At 48.4% G+C, this 26583-nt stretch overlaps 1 protein-coding gene across 8 annotated transcripts in view; it reads right to left on the bottom strand.

The window, feature by feature from the left end:
* LPGAT1 (lysophosphatidylglycerol acyltransferase 1) overlaps positions 1-26583 on the bottom strand; it is a 252317-nt gene that overhangs the window by 159538 nt on the left and 66196 nt on the right. For 6 of the 8 annotated variants that reach the window (XM_075925141.1, XM_075925145.1, XM_075925138.1 and 3 more), the window contains exon 5: positions 3522-3617. The exons of 1 other annotated variant lie outside the window; for it this stretch is intronic. In XM_075925141.1, the coding sequence (XP_075781256.1) occupies positions 3522-3617 (96 nt within the window). Of the gene's footprint in view, positions 1-1929; positions 3429-3521; positions 3618-26583 lie in introns of those variants that run through there. One more of the 8 variants, XM_075925140.1, reaches the window with a different exon arrangement.

Below are 26583 nucleotides of genomic sequence, written 5' to 3' on the forward strand. Positions count from 1 at the left end.
GATGCAGGCATCTGCCAGATGTCTTCAAACACCTGCATGATAGCCTTGTCTATGGGCAACACAATCCTGCCTTGGCATAAAGGACGAATATTCTTTAGGAGACCATGTTGTTTCTCCTTGACATTTTATCTCCTAGGTAACAGCTATCCTCTAAAAAAATAATCTTGAAACTGTTTCAGGTCTACTGTGGTGTGTTCGTCCTCAGGAACTATAGCCCCCTTGGGGGAGGGGGAAGATAAGTTGTCTTGTGGCGAATCTCATGAGAGCTGAGTGTTGTCAAACATCTGACAACTGGCATTTGTCCTCTTCTGACTCCAGCACGGCCATCAGGGTGTGAGATGGTGAGGCTGGTGGAAGTCTTTTTGGTGAGGGTAATGGACCAGAAGACTGGTGTTTAGGCAGTGGCCAATAGTCCCAGTGTGCCAGGTAGCATAGAGATGGTAATGCCAATTCAGATGCCACTGAGGTGATACAGGCATACCTTGTAGCAATGACATTGATGGGACATGGTGGGAGATGAATGCTGCAAAGAGAACACACTCCCCTGTTCATACTCAGTCTCCCCAGAGCACCCATGTAAATGCAGAGCTCTCCTATACTGTGGAGATGAGTATGATGTGTAAGGCACTGGAGCCCGCTCTCCTGATGGGAGTAAGGGGGGGTAGGAGGGGGAGCAGCATCCCCCTGCTCACTTGCACTATCCATGAAGTCTTTGCTATTTGCAATCAATTCATTAATCAGTCTGGGCTGGCTGCAAGCTGAGAACAGCTTGCCCAGGGGGAGCCATCATAGAAACCGCCACACTGGGGGGCAGTGTCAGAGCTTTGTAGGGCCGTTTGGAAGCCAGTTCCGCTTGCTTTGCCAGCGTCACACATGTAGGCACTTGCTTCGGCGCCAGGGTTTGCTGGTGCACTCTCCCCGGTGCGGAGGAGGAGCGTACAGATGCCATATTCAGGCTGGGTGCTGCAGCAGCGGCATTTGTGACTGACCTCAGCCCCACAGAGCTAGGGAGATGCCTGGCATGTCTCCCCGGTCATTCTTTGGGACCACTTGGGTGGTAGCAATCTGACTGGTGAGATGCCTCCGTGGTGTTGGGGAGGCAGATCTATGCTTCAGAAGTTCTGCCGCTTGATTTAGTGGAGGCTCCTCCATAGGCTGTAAGATCTCTCAAGGAGGGTCATGTGAAGCCTAAACTCCCAATACGCTCTCGCCTTCGTAGTCAAACTCCAGGAGCGTTCACACTTTTGTGGAGTGTGTGACTCCCCCCAGACATTATATGCATCAGCTGTGGCCATCAGAGGCCAGCATAGAGTCATTACAGCTGTGGCACTTCTGAAACCCCAGTGAGCAGAGCATACTGGGAGACACTGGTGTTTTGGGGGAAGGAGGTTTCTTGGTTAAACCGTTGGCAAGCTTGTATAGGCAATGCTTGCTGTTTTTTGTCTTTTTAAGCCCCCGCCCTCCACCTTTTTTTCTTTTCTTTGGAATGGCAAGAATGTAACAGAAGGAATTTGTAACTAAACAAGGTTAAAATGTCATCAGAAGAGTTAAATTTTTCTTGTGATGAGAGACATGCCTGAAGCACAGGAGAGCTCCGTCCATGACTAAGGACAGTAGAAGAGGAACTGAAAGGGGGGAGGGGGAGGGAGAGAAAAAGAGTCAGACTGCATGAGACGCATTCAACTACCAGCAGCATGAGCTGCTTGCTGCACATGCATGGCCCAACTGCTAACTGCTATGAAAAACCTCTAACATCACAGGTCCGGGGACGACCCATCACCTTATGTGGAGCACTCACATGGACATAATCCGAAGAAGAGTCATGACTTTTTTCTGATGAAACATAAAAATAATTGTTTAATTCAGTATTTCTCAAACTGGTACACAGATCCATTCTGAGAAAGCTGTCACTGGGCCGCTCCGACTTACCAGCTCCGCAACCATGGAGGCTTGTGGCTCCCATTGGCTGCAGCTTGCCGTTTGCAGCCAAGGGAAGCCGCAGGAAGCAGCGGTTTGGGGCCATGTGAGAAGTACCTCTCCATACCTGCTGCAGCTGGTACAGCCAGGGGACAGGTTCATGTCCCCCAGCTGGGGGACAGACAGACACAAACAGAAAAACACTCTCAGATATTTAGTAGATAGCTGTCCCTTTTCCAACCACTGCCCCGCTGCTGCATCAGTAGGGTTATAGCTGTCCCAGTCCCCATCTTCCAGCCCATTACTGCCCCCTTGTGGTCACTGTATAGTATAACTAACCCTGCTTTGCATCCCATATCTCCTGCAGCCCCAAGTGGTCATTGTATTGCAAAACCCTCCCTTTATTTTATGAGAAACAATCCCATTCCAGGCACATCCCATTTTCCTGGCCCAAATCCTTACCATGCTTTAAGTTATGATAAGAGGAAGCTGCACATCACATTTGGTGGTCCTATATCTTACTGTTTAGGAGACGTTCTTGAACAGACACACAGGTAGACAAACTCTCTTAAATATATAGATTTTTTGATACAGTGAAAAAAAAACCTACAGATCTTCATCTACTATATATTTGAGGGTGTGTCTAGACCACAGCTCTATTGGAATAAGATACGCAAATTGCGAACCGCAATTTGTGTATCTTTCAGATTCTTTTTTCAGAAGAGGCTTTTCTGACATTTGGCCTGTTTACACTGGGCCAAATGTTGGGGGGAGAGGGGGGACATCCCTTCTTCCTCATAAAACAAGGTTTACAGGGATACCAAAAGAAACATTTGCTTATCTGACATTTTTTTCAGGAAGGCAGACACATTCCTTGGATGCGGCAGAGTGTTACCTGGGATACCAGAGGATCCCAGAAAAAACCTGCAGTCTAAACATAGTCTGAGAGAGTTTGTCCATCAGTCTGCTTGTTTACTCAAGAACTCCTCCTGAACAGTAAGCTCTAGAACCACCAAATTTGGCATGCAGTTTCCTCTTATTGCATAACTGTAATTAGATCAATTTTCACAACTAAAACTTTTCTACATTTTCTTATTCTTAGCAGATGGCTTGCTCTGCATTTAATAAACAAAAAAGTAATACATGAAGTCTAGTAATCACTTATCTCTTAGCTTTCAGGATAATACAAACAACAAACAAGAGTCATTGATGGTTACAAATTATCAGATTCCAGACTGGATTCCGTGCTATATTATTGTACACTGGTGGCAATGTAAAGTTTAGATTGTAAACTCTTTGAAGTAAAGACTCATTTACTGTACAATTGTACAGCAGCCTAGCATGAGTCCTAAATCTGGTTGAAACCCAGATTATATGATGCTTGAACATCATATAAATGGTCAAGAATACAACTGCTAAAAAAAGTAAAATATTTTATATGAGGTTTCTAGCAAGCACATTTCAGCTCAAGGATTTCACCTTATATTTCCCATTACAGAGGTCAGATATACAGCCTAGAAGACCACACTGAAATTTTGAATCTAGAAAATTTAAACATTGACTACAAGGATAAGCCAAGGCATCATAATACATCTATTGTTTACCTGTCTTATAAAGAAATCTCCATGGATTAGAGATACAATCCCAAAGTTTGTATACTTAAAAATATGATCCATCAGCCACATCATCTGACGGACAACCTGAAAAAGTTTAGAAAACGACTTGTCAGTATATACCACATGCAAAGAATCAGACATTGGAGAGGTTGTCTTTTCAAAAGCCAACAAACCACCAAGCGAAGGCATAAAAGAAAGGCATTAGCTCCTGTCAAGGCTGATCCCCACTCTGGCATGACAACTGCAGAAGTGGGGACCTGCAAAAAACACCCCAAAACCTTAACTCTACAGGCTTTGGTACAAAAACTTCCCCCCAAAATCCCAATACCTGGATTTTGGGGGAATATCTGCAGCCACCACCCAAATATTCCAAGAAAACCAGGTAAGAGATCACTTGGGAAACTTCCTCCCTAAAACCTCAAGGGCACCTCACGCTCTTTTCCCCCAAAAGAGCTTGAAAAAAGACAGAAGAAAAAAAAGAGATAAAAGAGAAAACAAGCTGCAGTCTGTGGTAGCTGACTCCTAGTCAGACCAACAGACTTCAAGACACAAAAATGAACCAATACCAGTTAATAAGAAAAAGAAAACAAACTTTTATCATCAGAACAAAACTCTCGTTGCAAACAGTTGAGGTGGCTACATAGTAAGAGACTCCCTGCCACCCCTGGGCTCAAAACAAAAGAAAAATAACACACTTTTAACAGCACAGACATCAGTTCCAAATCCCCAAACCAGTCGATCGTGAGGTGTTCGGGCACCCTCACTTCCCATTTTCCCCCCACCCCCGAGAAGCCCCACTATCTACCTCTAGTGTAGTGCCGGCTTCCCGCGGGGTGGACGGAAGTCCTGTGTGAAGCCCGCGTCACTTCCGGGGGTTCCGGAAGTGTGCGGGCTGTTCCCTTCCCACAGCTCTGTTTGTGTGCGGGGGGAGGGGGCATTGGCCCTGGAGGAGGAGTGCGGTGCCTTCCCAGTGCTGGAAGGGTGAGTCGAGCGCAGGGCTTTCCCTGCGCCACGAGAGCAGGGGTCGGCCCCGGGGTTTGGCAGCACTGCGGGAGGGGAGGGGAGGGGAGGGGGGTTGGCCGGGCCACACCGTGGGAGGGAGTTTTGGACCCGGGGCAGGTGCCCGCGGGGGTTGACCATGCTGTGGGAGGGGGTTAACTGCGCTGTGGGAGCAGGGGTCAGCCGCTGTGGGAGCAGGGGTTTGGCCACGCGGCGGGAGGGAAGGGGAAGGGGAAGGTCCCGGTCCCGGGGCAGGCGCCCGCAGGGACTGACCACACTGCGGGGGGGAGGGGGGGGGATTGGCTTGGCCGGGCCGTACCGCAGGAGGGGGATTTGGCCCCGGGGCAGGTGCCCACAGGGGTTGGCTGTGCTGTGGGGCAGGGGTTTGGCCCCACCGCGGGGGGGGGGGGTTGCTCCCGGGGCAGGCTCCCATGGGGGTTTGGGCCTGCCATGGGAAGGGGGTTGCCTACGGGGGGAGGGGAGAGAGTCAGGCCCGGAGGAGGCACGTGCTGGCTTCCCTCTGAGGGGAGAATCCTGGGAGGTGGCAGATGCAAGGGACTCTCTGCTGACACTGTCATCCCACCCCATCTGTGCTCCCCGCTCCCCAGATCCCACTCCCGTCCCCAGCCACAGAACTGTCCCCACTCACGTCCCCACCTACAGAACTGTGTCCCCATTCCCATCCCCTGTCCCCACGGGCACCCTGTCCCCAGCTGCAGAAACCTGTCCCCACTGGCACTGTCCCCTGCTGCAGAACCCTGTCCTCTGCCCTCCCAGCACCCTGTTCCCTCTCCCCTCTCCCCTCTCCCCAGCCACAGAACTCTGTCCCCACAAAATGTACAATTATAAATGCTTCATTTTAGATTCAAATAGCATGAATAAAAAACAGACCATTTATTTCATAACTATAAACACGTGATTTTAATTTTATATATCACAATTTAAAAATAAACTGTTTATCAGAGTGTGTAAGGGCCGGGGATAGCAAGTGCTGGAAAGGAGGAGAATAGAGAGGGCTGGGCTTCAAGGAAGGGGCGGGGCAGTGGATCTTCACCTGTTTTGAGATTTAAAAAGTGATCTTGGGTGTAAAAAGGTTGGAGATCACTGCGCTAACTAAACTCTGCCCTACTTACATATTGTGAGAAGACTTTTTTTGGAGAGAAACAGGCCTTCCCGTTTCCCTGTTACTTGGAAGAAACCGCTCTTACTCAGACAAAGGAGAGAAAAAGATAAAAATTCCTTTTTCCCAGAAATCCCTACCAGCATTACCATAGGCTGACCAGATACCTGGCGAGAGACAGGAGGTATAGTTAACCCCTTAGTCACCAGGTTGCTGGTCATGGTTATGACAGCTCCTCAAAAGTGAAAAATGTTTCAAGTGCCATTTTGATTTCTAGAAAGAGGTTAATATGACCACTCTACTTAGCGTCTGCATACAATTTTACCCTGCTATTTACATGATGTAACTTCACATAGGCACACTATATGCCAGTAATGCAGTATACTGGAGTAGACAAAATATGGCCCATAGGCCATATCTGACCCTTCAAGCTGGTGGATCTGAGCCACACCCTCAAAGTGGCCAGCTGCAGGGGCCATGTGCTTCTCTGAGCACTGTGAGCTTGGTGGGAGAGGGAGAACCTTTGCATGCTGCTCCATCCCCAGCACAATCTTTCAGCTCCCACAATCCTTCAGCTGCCTGGATCAAGTTTGCAGAGCACGCAGAATGTGAAGTATCCACCCCCCAGAGAGAAGCACATGGCCCCACGCACAGGGCCACTTTGATCAGTATGGGGAGGCATAGAAGGCAGGGAGCTGGGTTGTTCGCTGGGAGCTACCTAGGTAAGCACCTCCCAGCCAGAGCCTGTACTTGGCACCCCAGCCTCTCCCCTCAACCCTCTGTTCCCCCTACTATATCCCCTCCTGCACCGCTGCCCCAGGTCACAACCGCCTCTCAGATCTTGTACCCCCCTTCTGCACTCCAATCTCCTACCCAGAGCTCCCTCCTGCATAGGGATGTTAAACTTAGATTAATTGGGTAAATGAATAGTTGATGCAATTTGCATCGACTATTCAATTAATCAATATGTGGGTCTCTGATTTAACTGTAGCAAAAGCCAAGGGCTGTTCCTACATTTCAAAGGCAAAAGTGCTGTGGGAGTATGGGAACAAGCAGTCCCCCACTGGCCTGTGCTTCCTCCAATGTTTCAAAGTAGCAGCACCACATGGAGCCCAAGGTCAGTTGGGGACCCCAAGCTGACCCCAGGCTCCATGCAGTGCTGCTGCTTTGAAATGCCACATGCAGTCCCCAGCTGGGCCCAGGCTGCATGTGTTATTTCAAAGTGGCAGTGCCGCATGGAATGCAATGTCTGGCCTCAGGCTTCATGTGGCACTGTCTCTTTGCAGCATCCCCTCCTCTTCTGACAGAAGCAGCAAGTGGGGGGAAGGAAGTGATTAGTCCACTATCCAATAAGAATTTGCTTATCGATAGTTGACTAGCTGTTCACACTCCTGCACCCAACCTCCATACCTCCTCAAGATCATAAAAGAGGTCCTTGACTATTTACCAAATTCTTAGAGCGCAGTCTCATCAAAAATTATTGCTCACCTCTGCACTATATGTTTGGGGAGCACCTAGTAATCCTCCACATTCATCATTTTTATATAAATTGTGATATTTCACATTAAGCATACCATGTGAGGTATCAGAGAAAGAACAACAGCTTCCAGCAGGTTATAACCTATCTAAAATATATAATGTATTATTAATGCACATATAATTAAAAGAATGTTGTAGTATGGTTTTCACTAAAATATGCTGTGGGCTTGGGAAGTGCCCAGATACTAGTTTTCCAGAGTCAACAACAAGGGAAGTAATCAATGCCCAGATGGGTGCTGAACAGACATCACCAACTACCATTCAGCAGAGGAGTTACAACTCTCAGGAGACCGAGCAGATTATTGCTTCACATTGTGACTCAGCAGTGGCCACCAGACATGCCTGGACTTGAGTCCTTCAATCACATGGACTAAGGGTATAAAACAGAACACAGGCGCCCCATGTATTTGGCCTTTTGTCCACCTCCCACCTGTGCTGCAAGCAATAAGGACACTGGGAAGACTGAAGGCTCCAACAAGAGGAGACTTGACCCAGATTTCAAAAATGAAACCTGTGTAACCTTTGTACTATGAACTGTGATATCCAGTGAGGTGAGGAAAACTACTTAATCTAGAAGGTTGCCCAGACTCATAGCGTGAGAGTTTAAACTGCATGCTGATATTTTATTTCTTTTGGTAATGTCTCAAACTTTTTGCCTATCACTTTAATAATCAATAAACTTGTTTTACTCTTTATCTTTACCAGTGAGTTTGCCTGAGTTGCTTGGTAAATCTGTGGAAGTATACAAAGTGAGCCATATCCACTTTCCATTGATAAATGGGAAGCAAATAATAAACTTTCATTGGTCAAGAAAGGGTCTTTAGCAGCGCAAGGCGGTATATTTCTGAGGTGAAAGACTGGGAATTGGGGGGGGGAGGGAAATTTGGTTGGTGCCTTTTTCCTGTAAGACCACGGTCACCAATCAGTCGATCGCGAGGCATTCTGGGCCCCCCATTTCTCCCCACCCCCAAGAAGTCCCACTACCTACCTCGAGCAACAATGGAAGTAGTGGCAGCTTTCCACGGAGTGGATAGAAGCCCTACAACTGCGCATCACTTCTGGGGGTTCTGGAAATGCGCTAGCTATTTCCTTGCCCCAGCTCTCTGGTGCTCCGAGAACTTACCGGGTAAGTCCCCAGAGGCTTTCCCTTCTCCGTGGGAGGAGGGAGTCGCGCCCAGAGGGAGCGCATGCTTCCCTGCTCCACGGGGGGGGGGGGGGGGGGGGGAGGAGAGAGGATGTCGGCCCCAAGGGGTCACGTGCATTGGCTTCCCTGCTCCAGAGGTGGCAGGAGTCAGGCCCAGTGGAGACACATGATGAGGCTTCCTTCCTCCACAGGGGGTTTGGACCCGGAGGGAGCATGCAACGGAGGCTTCCATCCAAGGCTAGTGTAGGAGACTCCCTGACCCCACTGGCACCCCGTCCGCACACCCAAATCCCTCATTCCCACCCCAGAGCCTACACATCCTGTCTCAACCCAGAGAGGGTATGGCTAGACTGCAGGAGTTTTTCAGGATTCTGGAGATAGTCCAGAAAAACACTTCTGCAACCCAGGGATGTGTTTGCTCTTCCACTAAAAAAAAGCAGAAAAACAAACATGCTCTTTTGGTCACCCATATATTCCTCTTTCCACGAGGAAGAAGGGGGCTTCCAAAAGAAGGGGTTTTTCTGACATTGGGTCCAGTCTAGACAGGCCAAATGTTGGAAAAACCTCTTCCTACAGAAGAATTTAATAAAAAAAAAAGCAGCAGTATAAGGATTGGGGCTAGCAAGTGATGGAGAGGAGGAGAATAGAAAGGGGTGGGGCTTCAAGAAAGGGGCGGGGCAGTAAATCTTGGCCTGGCCTGTCATTTAAAAAGTGATTTTAGGTGTAAAAAGGTTAGAAACCACCGCTTGTAAGACTAAGGAGTGGTGCAGCTGTCCCACAGCCTCAGCCTGTACCCAAGAGATCCCACATCTGCCCTCTTCTGGCAAGCTCTCAGTTTCAATTTTAGAGAAACTATCAATTAGATTTTGATCCTTCATCAACTTTGTGGCACCCATAAAAATATATATACCTACCGCTTGCATTTTTATTTTTGACATTGACAGATTTGAAAAACAGTTATCTCCAGGTGAAGAACAGCCTGCCTGTAAATGTAGTTTTCGAGATGTTATTTATGTAGATCCCATCACAAGATCAAAGCCTTTGAATAGCAGCATCAGTTCAGCCCCATCTTTGCCATGAATGCCTTTTGCCCTGTCCCTGAGGACATAACAGAGGGGCAATAAAAAATGTTTGTTAGATGTGGGTGCATGCTACATGCACAGATTCTGGAGCTTTTTCCCTTAGCAGTATCCGTTGGGCCAGCCAAGGAGCCCCTGGAGTGGCACTAGCATATCAGTGCATATATACCCCTGCTGGCCCTCCCCACCCTCAGTTTCTTCTTACTGGAGACATCTGATGAAGGGAAATGAAGAAGTTACTCATCTTCGTGCAGTAATGATGGTTCCTCGAGGTGTATCCCCATGGGTGCTCCACGTCTGGTGTCAGGCTCGTCCCGGCACCACGAATCAGAGGCTTCCCAAAGCTGTGTTTGGCCAGACCGCATGTGCGCAAGCGCTTGAGGCCTTCCGCACCTTTCCTCTCTGAGCACGGTCCGGCCCCCGCCTCGGTTTCTCTCATTGCCTCATCTGAAATGAGAGAAACAGACAAGATTCCTTAGCGGGGAGGAGGGCGGGCTGTGGAGCACCCACGGGGACACACCTCGAAGAACCATCGTTACTGCATGAAGGTGAGTAACTTCTTATTCGGGTATTCCCCTTGGGTGCTCCACATCTAGTGACTCCGGAGCAGTGGTCCGAGCTAAGGCTGCGCTACAGAATCCATGTTACGGCAGTGTTGGAGTACTGCCGAGGCTACAGCGGAGTCTGAGGTGGAGTGTTGCAGAATTGCGTAATGTTTCATGAAAGTGACGTTTGACGACCCAGTAGCTGCCTGGCAGATGTCACACATAGGGACTCCTTTCAGGAATGCTGTCGAGGTAGCCACTGCACAGGTGGAGTGTGCTCTAGGTTGTGATGGGAGGGACTTGTTACACAGATTATAACAGGTGGTAATGCAAGCGACAATCAACTTCGAAACGTGCTGCGCAGAGAGTCGACGACCTCTAAATTGATCTGCAACAGATATAAAAAGACGGTCTGTCTTTCGGATCTCACGAGTTCTATCAATATAAAATGCGAGGGCTTGGCGAGCGTCCAGCATATGCAAAAGAGCCTCTTGAGGAGAAGTGTGAGGTTTAGGACAGAAAGAAGGCAAGACGACGGGTGCGTTACTGTGGAAGTCCGAGCCGACTTTTGGCAGAAAGGTCGGGTACGACCTCAGTATCACCGAGTCCTTATTAAAGATCATGGGGGAAGATGCCGTAAGGGCTGCAATCTCACTCACCCTGCATGCCGATATTCTAGCAATAAGAAAAACAACTTTGGTCGTAAGTAGTTGGAGAGATGTAGTCGCAAGCGGCTCAAATGGTGGCCGTGTCAACGCATCTAGCACAAGGTCGAGGTTCCACACAGGAGGTGAAAGTCTACGTGGAGGGTTGAGATTAACGAGGCCCTTGAGAAATCTCTTCGTAATGGGGTGGGCAAAAACCGACCGGCATAGATTGGGCAGTGGAATGCCATAATCGCTGCTAGAGGAACTTTAAGTGATGGTATGGAGATACTTGACATGTGCAGGTGCAAAACATAGTCCAGGACAGCATGCAACGGTGCGGTGGAGGGGTTTAACCCTTTAGTGTCACGCCATTGCGTAAAGCGAGACCACTTCACGAGGTATGGTTTCCTCGTGGAATCTCTTCTACTATTGAGCAGAATGCGCTTCACTTGATCTGAACAAAGGGTCTCTGATGTGTCAAACCATCTAACATCCACGCAATCAGGAGGAGGGTGAGTAATTTCGGATGGCAAAGGGACCCGCTCTCCTGGACCCGCGTTAAGAGGTCCAGGAGAAGAGGGAGCCGGTAAGGCATTCGAATTGGCAGCTGTAGGAGCGTGGAGTACCAGACTTGCCGGGGCTAGGCCGGTGCTATTAGCAAGATTCGGGCTTTGATGAGGACAATTTTCTCCAGTACTCTCGGAATTAGAGCCACAGGGGGAAATGCATATAGTAGTACCGTGCCCCAATGCAAAAGGAATGCGTCCCCCAGGGAGTGGGTGCCAATCCCTGCTCTGGAACAATAAACCTTGCATTTCGCATTGGCAGAAGTAGCGAAGAGATCTATGGAGGGTCGACCACAGCAGTGGAAGATAGTTAGGAGTATGTCTGTGTGGATCTCCCATTCGTGGTTGTGTGGGAAGTATCTGCTCTGTGAATCTGCGATGGAATTGCTCACTCCTGGTACGATGCTATGATAGTAATGACGTTGCGGTTGCACGTGGACCACAGGCGAACTGCCTCTGCACAGAGGGAGCGGGATCTGGCACTGCCCTGCCTGTTGACACAGTACATTGCAGCGATGTTGTCCGTAAGGATCCTGGTGATTGCGCCTTGTATGTGAGGTTTGAAATGCCTGCAGGCATAAAAAATTGCACTGAGCTCCAGTAAGTTGATGTGGAGCATCATTTCCGTATTGGACCATCGACCCTGGATAGTATACATGCCCATGTGCGCATCCCAGCCGGTAAGCGAGACATCTGTCGTTATCTGCCTCGAAGACTGAGGTTGGTGAAAGGGAATGCCCGCCAACATGTTGCTGGGCTCGGTCCACCATCGGAGGGAATTCCAAACATGGATAGGCAACACCACACGCTTTTGGATGCTGTGTTCGGCGGGGTTGTACACCAAGGTCAGCCACTGCTGGAGACATCAGAAATGTTATCATGCATGGTGGCCCACCATCATGGTGGCTGCCATATGACCCAACAACTGAAGGTGAGTACGTACGGGAAGTGTCGGAGAGAGCGATACCGAATGAACTAGATTGCATATGACTTGGAAGTGGTCTGCAAGTAAGTAGACCCGAGCTGACCGTGAGTCGAGGCGAGCTCCTATAAACGTGAGTCTGGGTCAGCTCTAGACATGATTTTTCCATGTTTACAATTAAGCTGAGGGAGCTGAAGAGATTCCTCATTACTGCGAGCATGTTGAGAGCTTCCAACTGTGTGAAACATTTGAGCAAGCAGTCGTCTAGGTAGGGGAAGATGGAGACCCCTATCTTGCGAAGGATGGGCAGCAACTACCACCAGGGTTTTGGAGAAAGCTCTGGGAGCCGAGATGAGGCCAAAGGGCAGCACTCTGTATTGGTAGTGCTCCTGCCAGACTACAAAACGGAAGAAGCGCCTGTGTGCTATGTGTATGGCGATATGAAAATATGCGTCCTGCAAATCAAGGACTCCAAACCAATCTTCCTTGGTCAGTGATGGTATAATTTTGCTTAGCGTGACCATTTTGAAATGCTGCTTCTTGATGTATCGGTTTAAGAGCCTCAGATCGAGAATAGGTCTTCGCCTCCCAGATTTTTTGGGAATGAGGAAGTATCGGGAGTAAAACCCTCTGCCCCTGAATCTTGTGGGAACTACTTCTATGGCTCCTATAGCAAGAAGATGAAGTATCTCTTGCTGGAGTTAAGTCTCGTATGATGGGTCGGGGTGGGTGGAGCACTAGGAGGTATGGAGACGAAAGGTATCATGAGACCTGAATTTATTACTTCCAAGACCCAGCGGTCTGAGGTGATGTCGCGCCACAGGTGATAATATGGCTTGAGGTGGTGGTGGGTTCTTCTACCGTGAGCACTGAAGATGTGTGTGTGTCCTCGACACGAGTCAAATTTGCTGTTTGGCGTTCACCCAGGCTGGTGCACAATTGGACTGCTGGTGCTTGCGCAGCAGACGCTGTCAGAATTCAGACTGGTCAGGAGCGCGCTGCTGATGTTTCTGGAATGGATAGTCATATCTCCTTTGAAATGGATAGTAGTGCCTACGCTTAAGGGGGGGTATACATCCCCAGCATCCGCAGAGTGGTGCGTGAGTCCTTACTGGAATGTAGGACGTCGTCAGTTGAAGTAGCAAACAATGTCTTACGATCAAATGGGAGATCTTCGACTTAATTTTGGAGCTCCTTAGGTGCTCCTGCTGCCATCAACCAGAGCATGGCGATACCCATTGCCATGGCCCGAGCTGCCGTATCCGTGACATCGAGGGCGATTTGGAGCGATGTCCTACATGCAGAATATCCCTCTTGGACAATTGCCTTCAGCAGCGGTCTCTTAGTCTCGGGAAGGTGCTGCATCAGCTCAGGTAATTTGGCATAATTATCAAAATTGTGGTTCGAGAGAAGGGCAGCATAATTTGCGATCCTGAGCATTAGGGTCGATGATGAATAAATCTTGCATTCAAACAAGTCAAGCTTTTTTGTGTCCTTATCTGGGAGTGAGGTTCTGAACTGAGAAGCCTTGCTCTTATGGTAGACTGCATCCACTATTAAGGAGTTGGGCTGAGGATGATTGAAGAGAAAATCCATGTCTTTAGATGGGACAAAGTATCTTGTCTGCTCTTTTGCTAGTAGGCGAGATCGTTATGCTAGTCTGCCAGATTTCGTGCACCACATCCAAAATTGCCTCATCGATTGGGAGTGTGATCTTGCGTCGTTGCTGGGGCTGCAGATTTTTCAGTAGCTTATGCTACTTCACCTGTGCTTCAGACAGCTGAATCTCCTGGCTTTGGCCACCCGCTTAAAAAGGTCCTGGAATTCCTTGAGGTCATCAGGTGGCGAGGTGTCACCCGGGGGAACAGCATCATCTGGTGCATGAGATGAAGAGCGCACATTTGCAGGCATGTCTGTTTCTGCATCTGAAATCTGTCCCTCCTCAGGGTCCGAATGGTCCTGCTGCGGATCCGAACTTCATGGAGGGGGTGGGGCATGAGCTGGTGATCGCGGCCTCGACTCACCATGATGAGAAGGCGGACTAACCGAGTGACAGGAGCATGGTGACCTCCGATGGGAGTGGCTGTGACGAGTTGCAACATAGTAATAGGGTCTGTCATAATGTATATAGTGACGGTCCAAGTACCCTGGGGATGAGTATCGTGAAGAGATGACACTAGCGGGCCTAACGTAATATGCACGGCGAGTCCACAGGAGAGTGTGGGCATCGTGAAGGAGACCGCGATCGAGAATCCCTTAGGCAGGTGACAGGTTCCCTGTGATGGTGATAATAGGGCGACAGACTTCTGCGGGCTCGAGTACCTTGATCTCTGGTGGAGTGAGGTGCAGGAGAACGGTGCTGCAGAGATGGTCCGGGTGAAGCTGTAGGAGAAGGCAGGGGAGAAGACGCATGCCTGCAGGATTTTGATGTTGCCTTCCTCAGTGCCGCCAGTGCTGAAGGGACAGCAACCTGCAGAGCCGGGGGAGCTGCTAGAGTCAGGCTGAAGATCTGCCAAAGCTACGGACAGCTCCTGAGGTGGGAGGGGGGGAGCCACAGCTGAGCGCGGTGAGAACGACGGCAGTACAGCTGTCAGTGCCGGCAGGGCAGAGTCTTTCAAACGGCGCTCCGGTGCAGTGGCCAGTCGGGAGCGCGGTGCGATGCAGGTCGGCTTCTTAGAGCCAGAGACCAGTGCAGAGCCGGTAGAGGAGTCGGACGTGCCCGGTTTGTCCCCTCCTGCTCTTATCTCCTTCTGCGGAACAACAAGCAGGGACCTGACCAGTGAAGGTTTCTCCCTCACAGGAGGAGTACCTTTAGGGGAGGAAGCCCACCTCCTCCCTGCATCAGCAGTGAGATTAGTGGTGCCGGCGTCTAAGGCGCAAGCGCCTTGTCAAAGAGTATCATTTTCAGGCGTCTCTCGCGGTCCTTACGGGCTCTCGAGGTTAGGTTGGCACAGTGGGTGCCCTGTTGTGGCAAGTGTGCCTCTCCCAAGCACCTAATACAGGAGGCATGGCCGTCGGAAACCGGCATAGCCTCATGACAGAGCAAGCACTTTTTAAAACCGGGAGAACCTGGCATTTTGCCGCTTGAGTGCTCTTGCCCGCACACCGCTCAGTTTGCGGCATATGTGCTCCTTTCTGTTCGTAGGTATCTTTATTTCTTGTATTGCCTTATTTCGCTTATCCTTTTATTCTTGGTTTGGTTTCTTTCTTTTTGAGAAAAAGGCAGCTATGCACCAACTGAAAACAACAGGAACGATAGGGACGGAGATAATAACTATTAAAACATCTCTTTCTACTTTTTTTTTTAAAAAATTTTAAAGGAGTGGAGATAAGGAAAGGAAGGCCGATAAGACCCAAAGAGTAAATTTAACTATTAACAGGATGCTGAGGTACTCTGAGAAGAGGAGAGGAGAGGAGAGAGAGCTCCATCCATGGCCAGAGGCAGCTGAGAGGAAGTGAGGCGGGGGCCGGACCACACTCGGAGAGGAAAGGCACGAATGGCCTCGAGCGCTCACACATGCGCGGTCCAACCAAATACAGCTTTGGGAAGCCTCCGATTCGCGGCGCTGGGGCGAGCCCGACACCAGACGTGGAGCACCCATGGGGACTACCCGAAGAAGAAGGGTGGGCTGTGGAATGGACATGAGTAACATCTTGAACAACTGTTACGAGGCAAGTAACCGTTATTTCTTCAAGTGCTTGCTCATGTCCATTCCAGTTAGGTGACTCTTGGAAGCCTAATCTGCAATGGACTGCAGCACAGCCCTACCAAAGCCTGCATTGTCCCTAGCCTGCTTCACAATTGTGTAAGGAGTTATAAACATGTGAATGGAGGGCCACATGGCTGCCCTACAGATCTCAAGAATGGGCACTTATATGACAAATGCCGTTGACGAGGCCTGTGCCCTCATGGAGTGGACCAGGAGCAGGGGTATCTCTCACTCCACACGTTCATAACAGGTCCTGATCCTTGAGGATAAGCATTGGGCCAACACTGGGAGACCCCTCATCCGTTCTTCTATAGAAATAAAAGAGCTGTGTTGACCTAAATTCCCTTGTCCTATCAATGTAAAATGCAGGGACTGCTCCCTTGGTGTTGCATGGGGCTTGGAAAAGAAAACAGGGAGGTAGATATCCTAGGACATATGAAAATGTGACAACTTTGGGTAGGAATGACGGGTGAGGGCGAAGCTTAACCATGTCTTTAGAGAATACCATATAAGAGGGCTCTGGTGTAAGGGCCCTCAGCTCTGACACCCTCCTGGCTGAGGTAACAGCCACCAAGAACACTACCTTCCATGAGAGGTGTTTCAGAAAGCAGGTGGCTAAGGGTTCAAATAGAGGGCTCATGAGTTTCGTAAGGACCAAGTTGAGGTCCCAAGTGGGTATAGCCTATCCACACCCTTGAGGAGTTGCTTAATTAGCACACTCAAACACCGACCTGCCCGCTTCACCCGGGTGGAATGCTGTGACGGCAGCTAGATGGACCTGAGGGGATGAGGTTGATAGGCCCTGTTGCCAAAGATGAAGAGTTATGAAGGGTCAAAAGATGGAGGTAATCCAAGATAAGGGGGGGTAGGAGCTGTCATTAGGTCAACTCCTGCCTCATTAGCCCCAATCAAGAAGCACTTCCATTTAGCCTCATAGCCAGAGTTTCTACTCTGTCAGGACCCTTCTGACTGCCTCCAAACAGATATTTTCTTTCCAGGCTGCCAGGTGGCGGGATGACCGGTTCAGGTGGCATAACCTCCCCTTTCCCAGGTCCTGAGTGATCAGGCCTGGAACCAATGGTAGTTCGAGGGGCTCCTCCACTGCTAGGTCCAGGAGCATGGGATATTAGTGCTGGCGTTACCACACTGGGGCTATTAAAATGACCAATGCTGCACACCTCCTGATCGTCAGGAGGGGACTACAGTAGAGGGAAGGGCAGGAATATATAGAGGAAGCATTGGGGTCGCTGTACCAATAGAAGGTCCCCAGCAACCTCTTTCCCTGCCCCAGATATGAGGGCACTTGAAGTTTCCCTGGGAAGCAAACAGGTTGAGACAGGGATAATCCCACTTCTGGAAGACAACCTCCAAGATGTCATTCCTCCCCCCCACCGTCCATGAACCATTCATGGGCCCTGAACGATCTGCTGATCCTGTTTGCTAGTATGTTGTGATTCCCTGGAACATAGGATGCCTCCAGGTGAATCCTGTGCACAATACACAGGTCCCATAGGAGGACGGCTTCCTTGCACAGGGGAGAAGGATGAGCCTCACTCAGTTTGTTGATATATATATTGCATGGCTGTAGTGTTGTCCATCAGCACCTGTTCTTCAAGTGGTGTAGGAACACTAGGCAAGTCAGCCTGATCGCCTTGAGTTCCTTGACATTTATATGGAGAGCTATATTGGGATATATAAATATATCATATTGGGGGACCACATACCTTGGGTTCTGAGGTTCGATAGGTGAGCTTCCCAACTCGTGTCCCATGCATCTGTAAAGAGCTGTATGGATGGGGTCCATCTGGCAAACGGGACTCCGTGGCATATGACTTACTCTTGCAACCACCAGTCTAGACACTGGAGAACCCCTTTTCAGCACCGTGAGTAAAGATTTCAGCGGCGCTCAAGCTGGGTTGTGAATGGAAGCAAGCATGCATGAAGGTGTTGCAGCTGCAGCCTGGTGCGTTGCACCACAAAGGTGCAGGTCACCACGTGACCTAGCAGCCTCATCCAAGTACAAACCATGATATGGGGTGAGGCTCTGAGGCTTTCCATTATCACTTTGATGGCCAAGAACCTGGCCTTGGGAAGGGACACCCTTGCCACTGTACAGTCCAGGTGCACCCCAGTGAAATATATCATCTGGGTGGGGTTGAGTGTGGATTTCTCCTCATTTATAAAGAAAACCCAGCTTGCAAAATAGAGCCCTGACAAAGCCTGCTTCTGAGGACCTGGTCTCTGTACGATCCTTTGATTAGCAGAAGGAGTGCTTCTGGACTGAGCCATCACTGAGGAGTGTCTGGACAGCTGAGGCCCCTGAGCCTGATGGTATGCCCAGTGAGTCCAGAAGGACCCCTGCCGTTGAGGCTGCCACTGGCCTGCCAAGGCTGGTGGGACGCTGGCCCAGGGTATTGAGACCAGTGCCAAGATCAAGAACGGTGCTGCAACCTGGATCTATAGGACGAGACCCTGGAGCGCACAGAGTCAGCATCTGACTCGAGTAGTCAGAGGCTGATCAAGGCAGTGCCAACGATGGCACCAGGGAGCGATGAGATGATCTATGCCTAGCCATCACTGGCAGCTTCCCCTTATGGGTTGGTGCCAGTACTGTGATCGTCAATGCCTGTGACAACAATGGGTGCAAATACTGGTTCTGGAGTAGAGTGGCCCCATCACAGTAGGTACCAGGGCATATGGTGCCATGTGAGGTGGTGCCAATGCAGTTGGTGCCCTGGAATCCAATGGGATTGTTGCTGTTGGTATCAGCAGCACTGATATAATTACCGGTATGAGGGGTTGCTGCAGTGCTGGTATTGGGACCCATGTAGGCGCTGTTGGTTGCGCTGGTGGCATGACTGGTTCCAGTGCCAACAGAGGAGGCCAGTGCTCATCATCCATGACCATGACTGGTCCCATGGATGAAGGGAGCTCTATGAGCTTGTGTGCCACATCGAAGGCCTCCGGTGTCAACAGCTGCTGGACCTCTTCAATCCCCACATCTGGTGCCACATACTCCTCGCACATCGAGCTCAATCGGTGCCACCGTGGCCTGGGAGCCTCTTGACATGCTGACTCGACCATAGGCCCATCTTTGTGATGCACTTTAAGGCCATGCTTTGTAGGGGATCTTCGCCTATGCTGCGCCTTCCTCGACAGCAGCAGGGACTGTGACTGGTGCCTCAACGGTTGAGGGCTTTGCCAGTGCCACATGCTTGTGCGCCACAGAAGGCTTAACCACAAGATCTTGCATGATGTAAAAATAAAAAATGGAAACTAGGACAAATTACAAAGGATGAACATAGGTAAACAGCACAGGAATGCAGGGGCAAGATTAGAAAGGCAAAGGCACAGAATGAGCTCAAACTAGCTACGGGAATAAAGGGAAACAAGAAGACTTTTTATAAATATATTAGAAGCAAGAGGAAGACCAAGAAGAGTGTAGGCCCACTGGTCAGTGAGGAGAGAGAAACAGTAACCGGAAACTTGGAAAGGGCAGAGATGCTCAGTGACTTCGTTTCGGTCTTCACTGAGAAGTCTGTAGGAACGCCTAGCATAGTGAATGCTAGTGGGAAGGGGGTAGTTTTAGAAGATAAAATAAAAAAAGAACAAGTGAAAAATCACCTAGAAAAGTTAGATGCCTGCAAGTCACCAGGGCCTGACAAAATGCATCCTAGAATACTCAAGGAGCTGCTGGAGGAGGTATCTGAGCCTCTAGCTATCATCTTTGAAAAAATCATGGGAGACAGGAGAGATTCCAGAGGACTGGAAAAGGGCAAATAAAGTGCCCATCTATAAAAAGGGGAATAAGAACAACCCAGGAAACTACAGACCGGTTAGTTTAACTTCTGTGCCAGGGAAGATAATGGAGCAAGTAATTAAGGAAATCATCTATAAACACTTGGAAAGTGGCAAGGTGATAGGGAACAGCCAGCATGGATTTGTAAAGAACAAATCATGTCAAACCAATCGGAAAGCTTTCTTTGATAGGCTAACGAGTCTTGTGGATAAGGGAGAAGCGGTGGATGTGGTATACCTAGACTTTAGTAAGGCATTTGATATGGTCTCACATGATATTCCTATCAATAAACTAGGTAAATACAACTTGGATGGGGCTACTATAAGGTGGGTGCATAACTGGCTGGATAACCGTATTCAAAGTAGTTATTAATGGTTCACAATCCTGCTGGAAAGGCATAACAAGTGGGGTTCCGCAGGGGTCTGTTTTGAGACCGTCTCTGTTCAATATCTTCTTCAACGATTTAGATATTGGTATAGAAATTACGCTTAAGTTTGCAGATGATACCAAGCTGGGCGAGGTTGCGACTAATCTGGAGGATAGGGTCATAATTCAAAATGACCTGGACAAACTGAAGAAATGGTCTGAGGTAAACAGGATGAAGTTTATAAAGACAAATGCAAAGTGCTCCACTTCGGAAGGAACAATGAGTTTCATACATACAGAATGGGAAGCGACTGTCTGGGAAGGGGTACGGCAGAAAGGGATCTAGGGGTTACAGTGGACCACAACTTGAATATGAGTCAGCAGTGTGATGCAGTTGCAAAGAAAACAAACATGATTCTGGGATGCATTAACAGGTGTGTTGTGAGCAAGACACGAGAAGTCATTCTTCTACTCTACTCTGCGCTGGTTAGGCCTCAGTTGGAGTATTGTGTTCAGTTCTGGGCACCACATTTCAAGAAAGATGTGGAGAAACTGGAGAGGGTCCAGAGAAGAGCAACGAGAATGATTAAAGGTCTAGAGAACATGACCTACTAGGGAAGGCTGAAGGAATTGGGTTTGTTTAGTTTAGAAAAGAGAAGATTGAGGGGGTCATGATAGCAGTTTTCAGATATCTAAAAGGGTGTCATAAGGAGGAGGAAGAAAACTTGTTCATCTTGGCCTCTGGGGATAGAACAAGAAGCAATGGGCTTAAACTTGCAGCAAGGGAGGTTTAGGTTGGACATTAGGAAAAAGTTCCTAACTGTCAGGGTAGTCAAACACTGGAATAAATTACCCAGGGAGGTTGTGGAATCTCCATCTGTGGAGATATTTAAGAGTAGGTTAGATACATGTCTATCAGGGATGGTCCTGCCAAGAGGGCAGGGGACTGGACTCGATGACCTCTCGAGGTCCCTTCCAGTCCTAGTATACTATGATTCTATGAACTTGGCGCATACTGCGCAAGTCTTAAAGCCTTGCGGACCTGGCATTCCTCACCCCCGAAGGGAGGGGAAGGGGGAAGGAAAACAAAGAACTCGCTATCTAACTAATTAAAACTATAACTATTTACAAACACTACACTAAGAGAAACGGGAACCATTAACTATTCTGAGAGAGAGACACGCTCCAACGACCGTCACGGGTGATAAGAAGAAACTGAGGAGGGGGAGCGCCGTCAGGGGTACTTATGCTCCACTACTGCGGCGCCACTCCAGAGAGAGCCCTGCCGGCGCTATGGGTACCGCTAGGGAAAATGCTCCAGAGATGCGGTGCACACGGTGCGCACACCTGATTCAAATGGACATGAGCAACCACTTAAAGAAGAACCACGCTTACTATTAAGGTTAAAGTAACCAATTTTTCTTCAAGTATGTGTGCATGTTAGTCCCATTCTAGATAGTTTACAAACAGTGTCTAGGCCAGGTGAGACTGAGAAGTCCTGACTGACATTAACTAAACAGTGACTGTAACACTGACCCACAAAATCTGGCATCTAACCTTGATGCGAGGCTACAAGAACAGTATTTAATAAAATAAGGGGATTAACTTCATGGAGACACCTTGCAAATCTCAGATATAGTGGTGTTCCTGAAATATGCAGGAAAGGCAGCCTATGCTCTAGTGCAGTGAGCTGTAATATTTGGAGAAAGAAATGTAGGAGATGGAATACACTACGAAATCAATTTTATTTGTCCATGGGAGGAAATGGCTTGACCCTCTGAAACACCAGAAGGGGCAACCAAAAGATGGAGAGAATGTCTGAAATAAGGATATTAAATTTACATCAACTAATCAAATAGCCGAGTAAAGGGGCCTCTGCCTTTGAAATGTAGCAAGAGCCCTACTGGCTTTTGTTACATTTCAAAAGGTGAAAGTGGCACTCAAGCAGTCCCCCACTGGCCCCACGCTTTTGAAATGTACAAGAGCTCCAGGAGGGCTCTTTTACATTTCAAAAGCAAAGCACGGCTGGGAGTGCGGGGCCAGCAGGCGAGCCCCCTCTCATCCTGTACATTTCAAAAGCAGGGAGCGCAGGACCAGTGGTGGACAGAGTCCCACCCCGCTTACCACAGGCTCTCCACAGTGCTTCTGCTTTTGAAATGTAGCAAGAACCTTCACTACGTTTCAAAGGCGGAAGCACCACCAGTTCCCTGCTGCACCCGTGCCCCCGTCTCACGGAGACAGTGCTGGGGGAACTACCTTTTAAGCTGTCTCCCCCCAGCACCAGGATCCTGCTCCCCACCTTGCTGCTTCTATCTGATAAGAGGAAGTGGGTGTGGGGGGGAGGGAGAGGGACTAGTTAAGTCACTAATCAACTATCTGATAAGCATTTGCTTATCGGATAGTCAACTAGTCGCTTATATCCCTAGTCTGAAAGGCTTTAGTTATGTTTAGACAATTAAAAAAAAAAAAAGTTGTATGGGCTAGTCTACGTGAACTAGCATGAATCTAACTGTCAGGAGTAACAAAAGCAGCAAAAAAAAATCAACACAGTGCAGGCTAGCAAGCTGAAACTGTACTTGGGGTTCATGCTGCACTTCTATTACCCAAGCTGAAACCTTCACTGCTATTATTACTCGTGCTAGCTTGATTCAAGTGACTTTGACTAGACCGCACAGCTTTTGCTATGTATACGTAGCGTACATCCTATTAAGGTAACAAAGCAAGACCCTAGCAACAATGGTCCAACACAGGGAATTTCTTTTCTCAAAGAGAACTGGGGCTTGAGGGGAAGGGAAAAAAATCTGACAATCTATTTATTCATTTGAACCAGTTTAGGGAATAAACTTGAGTCAAGTTTTATACCCCCTTATCTCTATGAAATGCTACGTAAAGAGCTCCGAGTTAACTGACTCTTCCGGATGATTTAAGGGCAACTAAGAAAGCCACCAAAGCTGAAGTGGTGAACAGACCATTCAGAGCCGTTCCATGGGAGTTCCATGAGGTTTGTAAGGACAATATAAAGCTTATACCTAAGAGAGAGTTCTCTAACTGATCGATGAGAATTCATTAATGGTGAGACTGCTGTAAGGTCAACTTAGGTAAAAGTTCAGAGCATTTAAAATCCAGAACATGCTAATTTTTTGGTATAAGGGCCCTACAATGTGTCAAGATTGTGTTGGACTGCCCAAAAAGAAAATAATTTCCTTTTAGAAGTATAATGGAGAGTTTTCTCCTTTGCAGGAAGTTCTCATGAACCTTTTAAGAAGCAATCTATCAGTAGCACTCAACCAGCCAATATCCACAATCAAGCGTCTGAATGAAGCATCTGACCCTGGTTCCGTAAAATCCTTGTAAGATCTGGAAGTGGTATGTAAGGATGAACACACATCTTGAGACGATGTGTTAGCCAGAACTGTGTCTACTAATACGGAGTTGTCAGACTAAGTAATGGCTACATTAAGGATGTTAAAATGCATTTATTAAGGTAAACGTGTAACTGTTGAAAATTTCAGTGGTTACACATTTACATGGGAGGGGGGGGAAGAGGAGGCTCCCCACAAGCACTGACTCCTGCCTGCCCCCCTGTGAGCTACTGCCTGTGATACAAAGGCAGCAGCGTGGGGTATGGGCCTACGTGTAACCAAGAAGGTTAACAGATGAGCCCAAGCTCATCAGGTAATTGTTTACATGTTTGCACTAACACGTCACTAGGCTGCACCCTGTCCAATTTTTGCAAATCACTCTAGGGAAGAAAAAAAGGAGTGCATATACAAGAAACTTGTTTTGAGCATGAGGAAGAAAGATACATGAGGAAGAAAGATGATGGAAACAAGCATTACCATCCTAAATGGGAGATGGCATATACAATAGTTCAGTCTTCCTTACCCTGAACGAAGAAGACGGTTTCATCCTATACAAAATCTAGGAAATATCACTAGAAGCATCTTCCCAGCTGCTTCAGGAAGTACCCACTCTATAGTTCCTAGGCAAAGCACAGAAGTCACTTACATCTTCCTTAACTGCAAGAACCTGAAGAGGGACATGACAAATTCCATGGAAGACAAATTCCAGCACCCATCTGTCATTTATAGAAGTCCAAACCTAAGCAAGGGGGAGTGGGGCTGCCATTCAAATGCAGGGTATGAGCTTGTACTTGAGTGGTTAAATTCATCCATCAAGCCTGCTGTTTGAAAGAAGATGAAGGCTGATGAGCAACTGAGGAAGATGATCATCTCAAAGGCTGTGTCTAGACTACATGCCTCTGTCGGCAGAGGCATGTAGATTAGACAGATCAGCAAAGGCAAATGAAGCCGTGATTTAAATGATCGCGGCTTCATTTACATTTACATGGCTACCGCGCTGAGCCGACAAACAGCTGATCAGCTGTTTGTCGGCTCGCCGCTAGTCTGGACGTTCCCCCTGTCGACATCAAAGCCCTTTGTCGGCAACCCCGTTATTCCTCGTGGAATGAGATTTACCGGGGCTGCCGACAAAGGGCTTTGATGTCGACAGGGGGAACGTCCAGACTAGCGGCAAGCCGACAAACAGCTAATCAGCTGTTTGTCGGCTCAGCGCGGCAGCCATGTAAATGTAAATGAAGCCACGATCATTTAAATCGTGGCTTCATTTACCTTTGCTGAACAAACAAATCTACATGCCTCTGCCAACAGAGGCATGTAGTTTAGACGTACCCCAAGAGAACAAGGGCTGTTTCTTAGGTCCTCAGACCATTGTTGAAGGTAGGTATCTTTTGCCTGGAGATTTAGAGGGCTCACCCATTTGGGGCATGGATGCCAAATGAATAGAATGTGTCCCTAGAGTTCTCCAGGGAGCATGGTGTGTCACCATGTCTGCACGGAGTAGGTCTGCCCTAGAAGGGCAAATCTCACTTTTACACCGTAGTTCTCTTCACATCACAGGCCTGCAGCCACAAAGCTCTGTGCGTTATGACTGTGGTGCACTTACAAGGTGAAAAGCAGTCTCATTTCATGTACTCATTCTCAAACAGAGCTCTTTGGGATCTTTGTTTTACACAAGGAAGAATAACCAAATATACAGCTGTTACTCTAGTCTAGTAACACTACCACTCAGTCTTTTTAACCTATCCTTCTTAGATGACAAAGACCATATACCTCTGCTAGTAAAATCATGACAAGTTTCACAGCTGACACCAATTCAACTTCTCAAAACTATACAAAAATAACCATGAATGTGAATGGATAACATCAAATCCAATTACCAACAAGCAGAAACCATACTCTGTAAATCTTGACTTTAAAGAGAAAACATTGCAGGTCCTATATTGTAAAGAATAAAGTTTAAATTGCAATTGGTGGGGGTTTTCCATTAACAAGAGACCCATGTTTCCCTAATCCACACAAACAAACCCAGAACAATGTTTTCCCTAAGTGATAGCATTTTTCTTTATATTTGAGAATGCTAACATAGAATATTAGGGCTGGAAGAAACCTCAGGAGTCATCAAGTCCAACCCTCTGCCCAAAGCAGAACCAACCCCAACTAAATCAACTCAGCCAGGCTGTATCAAGCCAGAACTTAAAAACCTCTAGGGGTGGAGATTCCACCACCTCTCTAGGTAACCCATTCCAGTGCTTCACTACCCTTCTAGCAAAACAGTTTTTCCTAATATCCAACCTAGACTTCCCCCACTACAAATGGATACCATTGCTCCTCGTTCTCTCATCTGTCACCACTGAGAATAGCCTCTCTTCACCTTCTTTGGAACCTCCCTTCAGGTAGATAAAATCCCCCCTCATTCTTCTCTTCTCTAAACTAATAAGCCCAAATCTCTCAGGTGCTCCAGCCCCCTAATAATTTTTGCTGCACTCGATGTGGACGCATTGGAGAGCATCCAGTACTTTCTGTATTGGGGGCCCAGAATTGGATGCAATACTCCAGATGGGGCCTCACCAGTGTCAAATAAAGATTCGCTAGATCTGCTGGCAATGTTCCTCCTAATGGCTCCCTAATATGCCATTAGCCTTCTTGGCTACAAGGGCACACTGTTGACTCATGTCTAACTTCTTACCCACTGTAATTCCTGTTTTTTTTCTGCAGAACTGCTGCTTTGCCAGTCAGTCCCCAGCCTGTAGAAGCACTTGGGATTCTTCTGTCTTGAGCGCAAGACTCTCAGATTTCTTTTGGCCCCATCCTCCAATGTGTCTGGGTCACTTTGAACCCTATCCCAACCCTCCAAAGCTAAACCCTAAAAAAAAAAAAAAAAAAAAAAAAAAAAAATGGAAAATTCAATACCAGATATTGATACAGTAAACTTCCGATAACCCAGCACCTTTAGGACCCAGGGGGTGCCGGATTATCAGATATGCTGGACTATCAGAAGGGGGGGCCTATGAGGGGCCCGGGGTGGGGTGGAGGGGATGCCCCCCCTTCCGATAGTCCAGCTCTGCCCCAGGCATCCCGGATTCAGCCACTGCTGGTTAGTTTCAGCAGCGGCTGAATCGCAGCTGCTCTGCCTCAGGCGTCCCCAAGAGCAGCTGGGGTGTTGCCAGGTTGGTTCCGCAGCCCCGAGGGGCAGCACTACGGGACCAACCCAGCAGCACCCCAGCTGCTCTGCCCCTGGCTTTCCCGATTTCA

Source organism: Pelodiscus sinensis, chromosome 3 (genome assembly GCF_049634645.1).
Source record: "Pelodiscus sinensis isolate JC-2024 chromosome 3, ASM4963464v1, whole genome shotgun sequence".
NCBI classification, from domain to species: Eukaryota; Metazoa; Chordata; order Testudines; family Trionychidae; genus Pelodiscus; species Pelodiscus sinensis.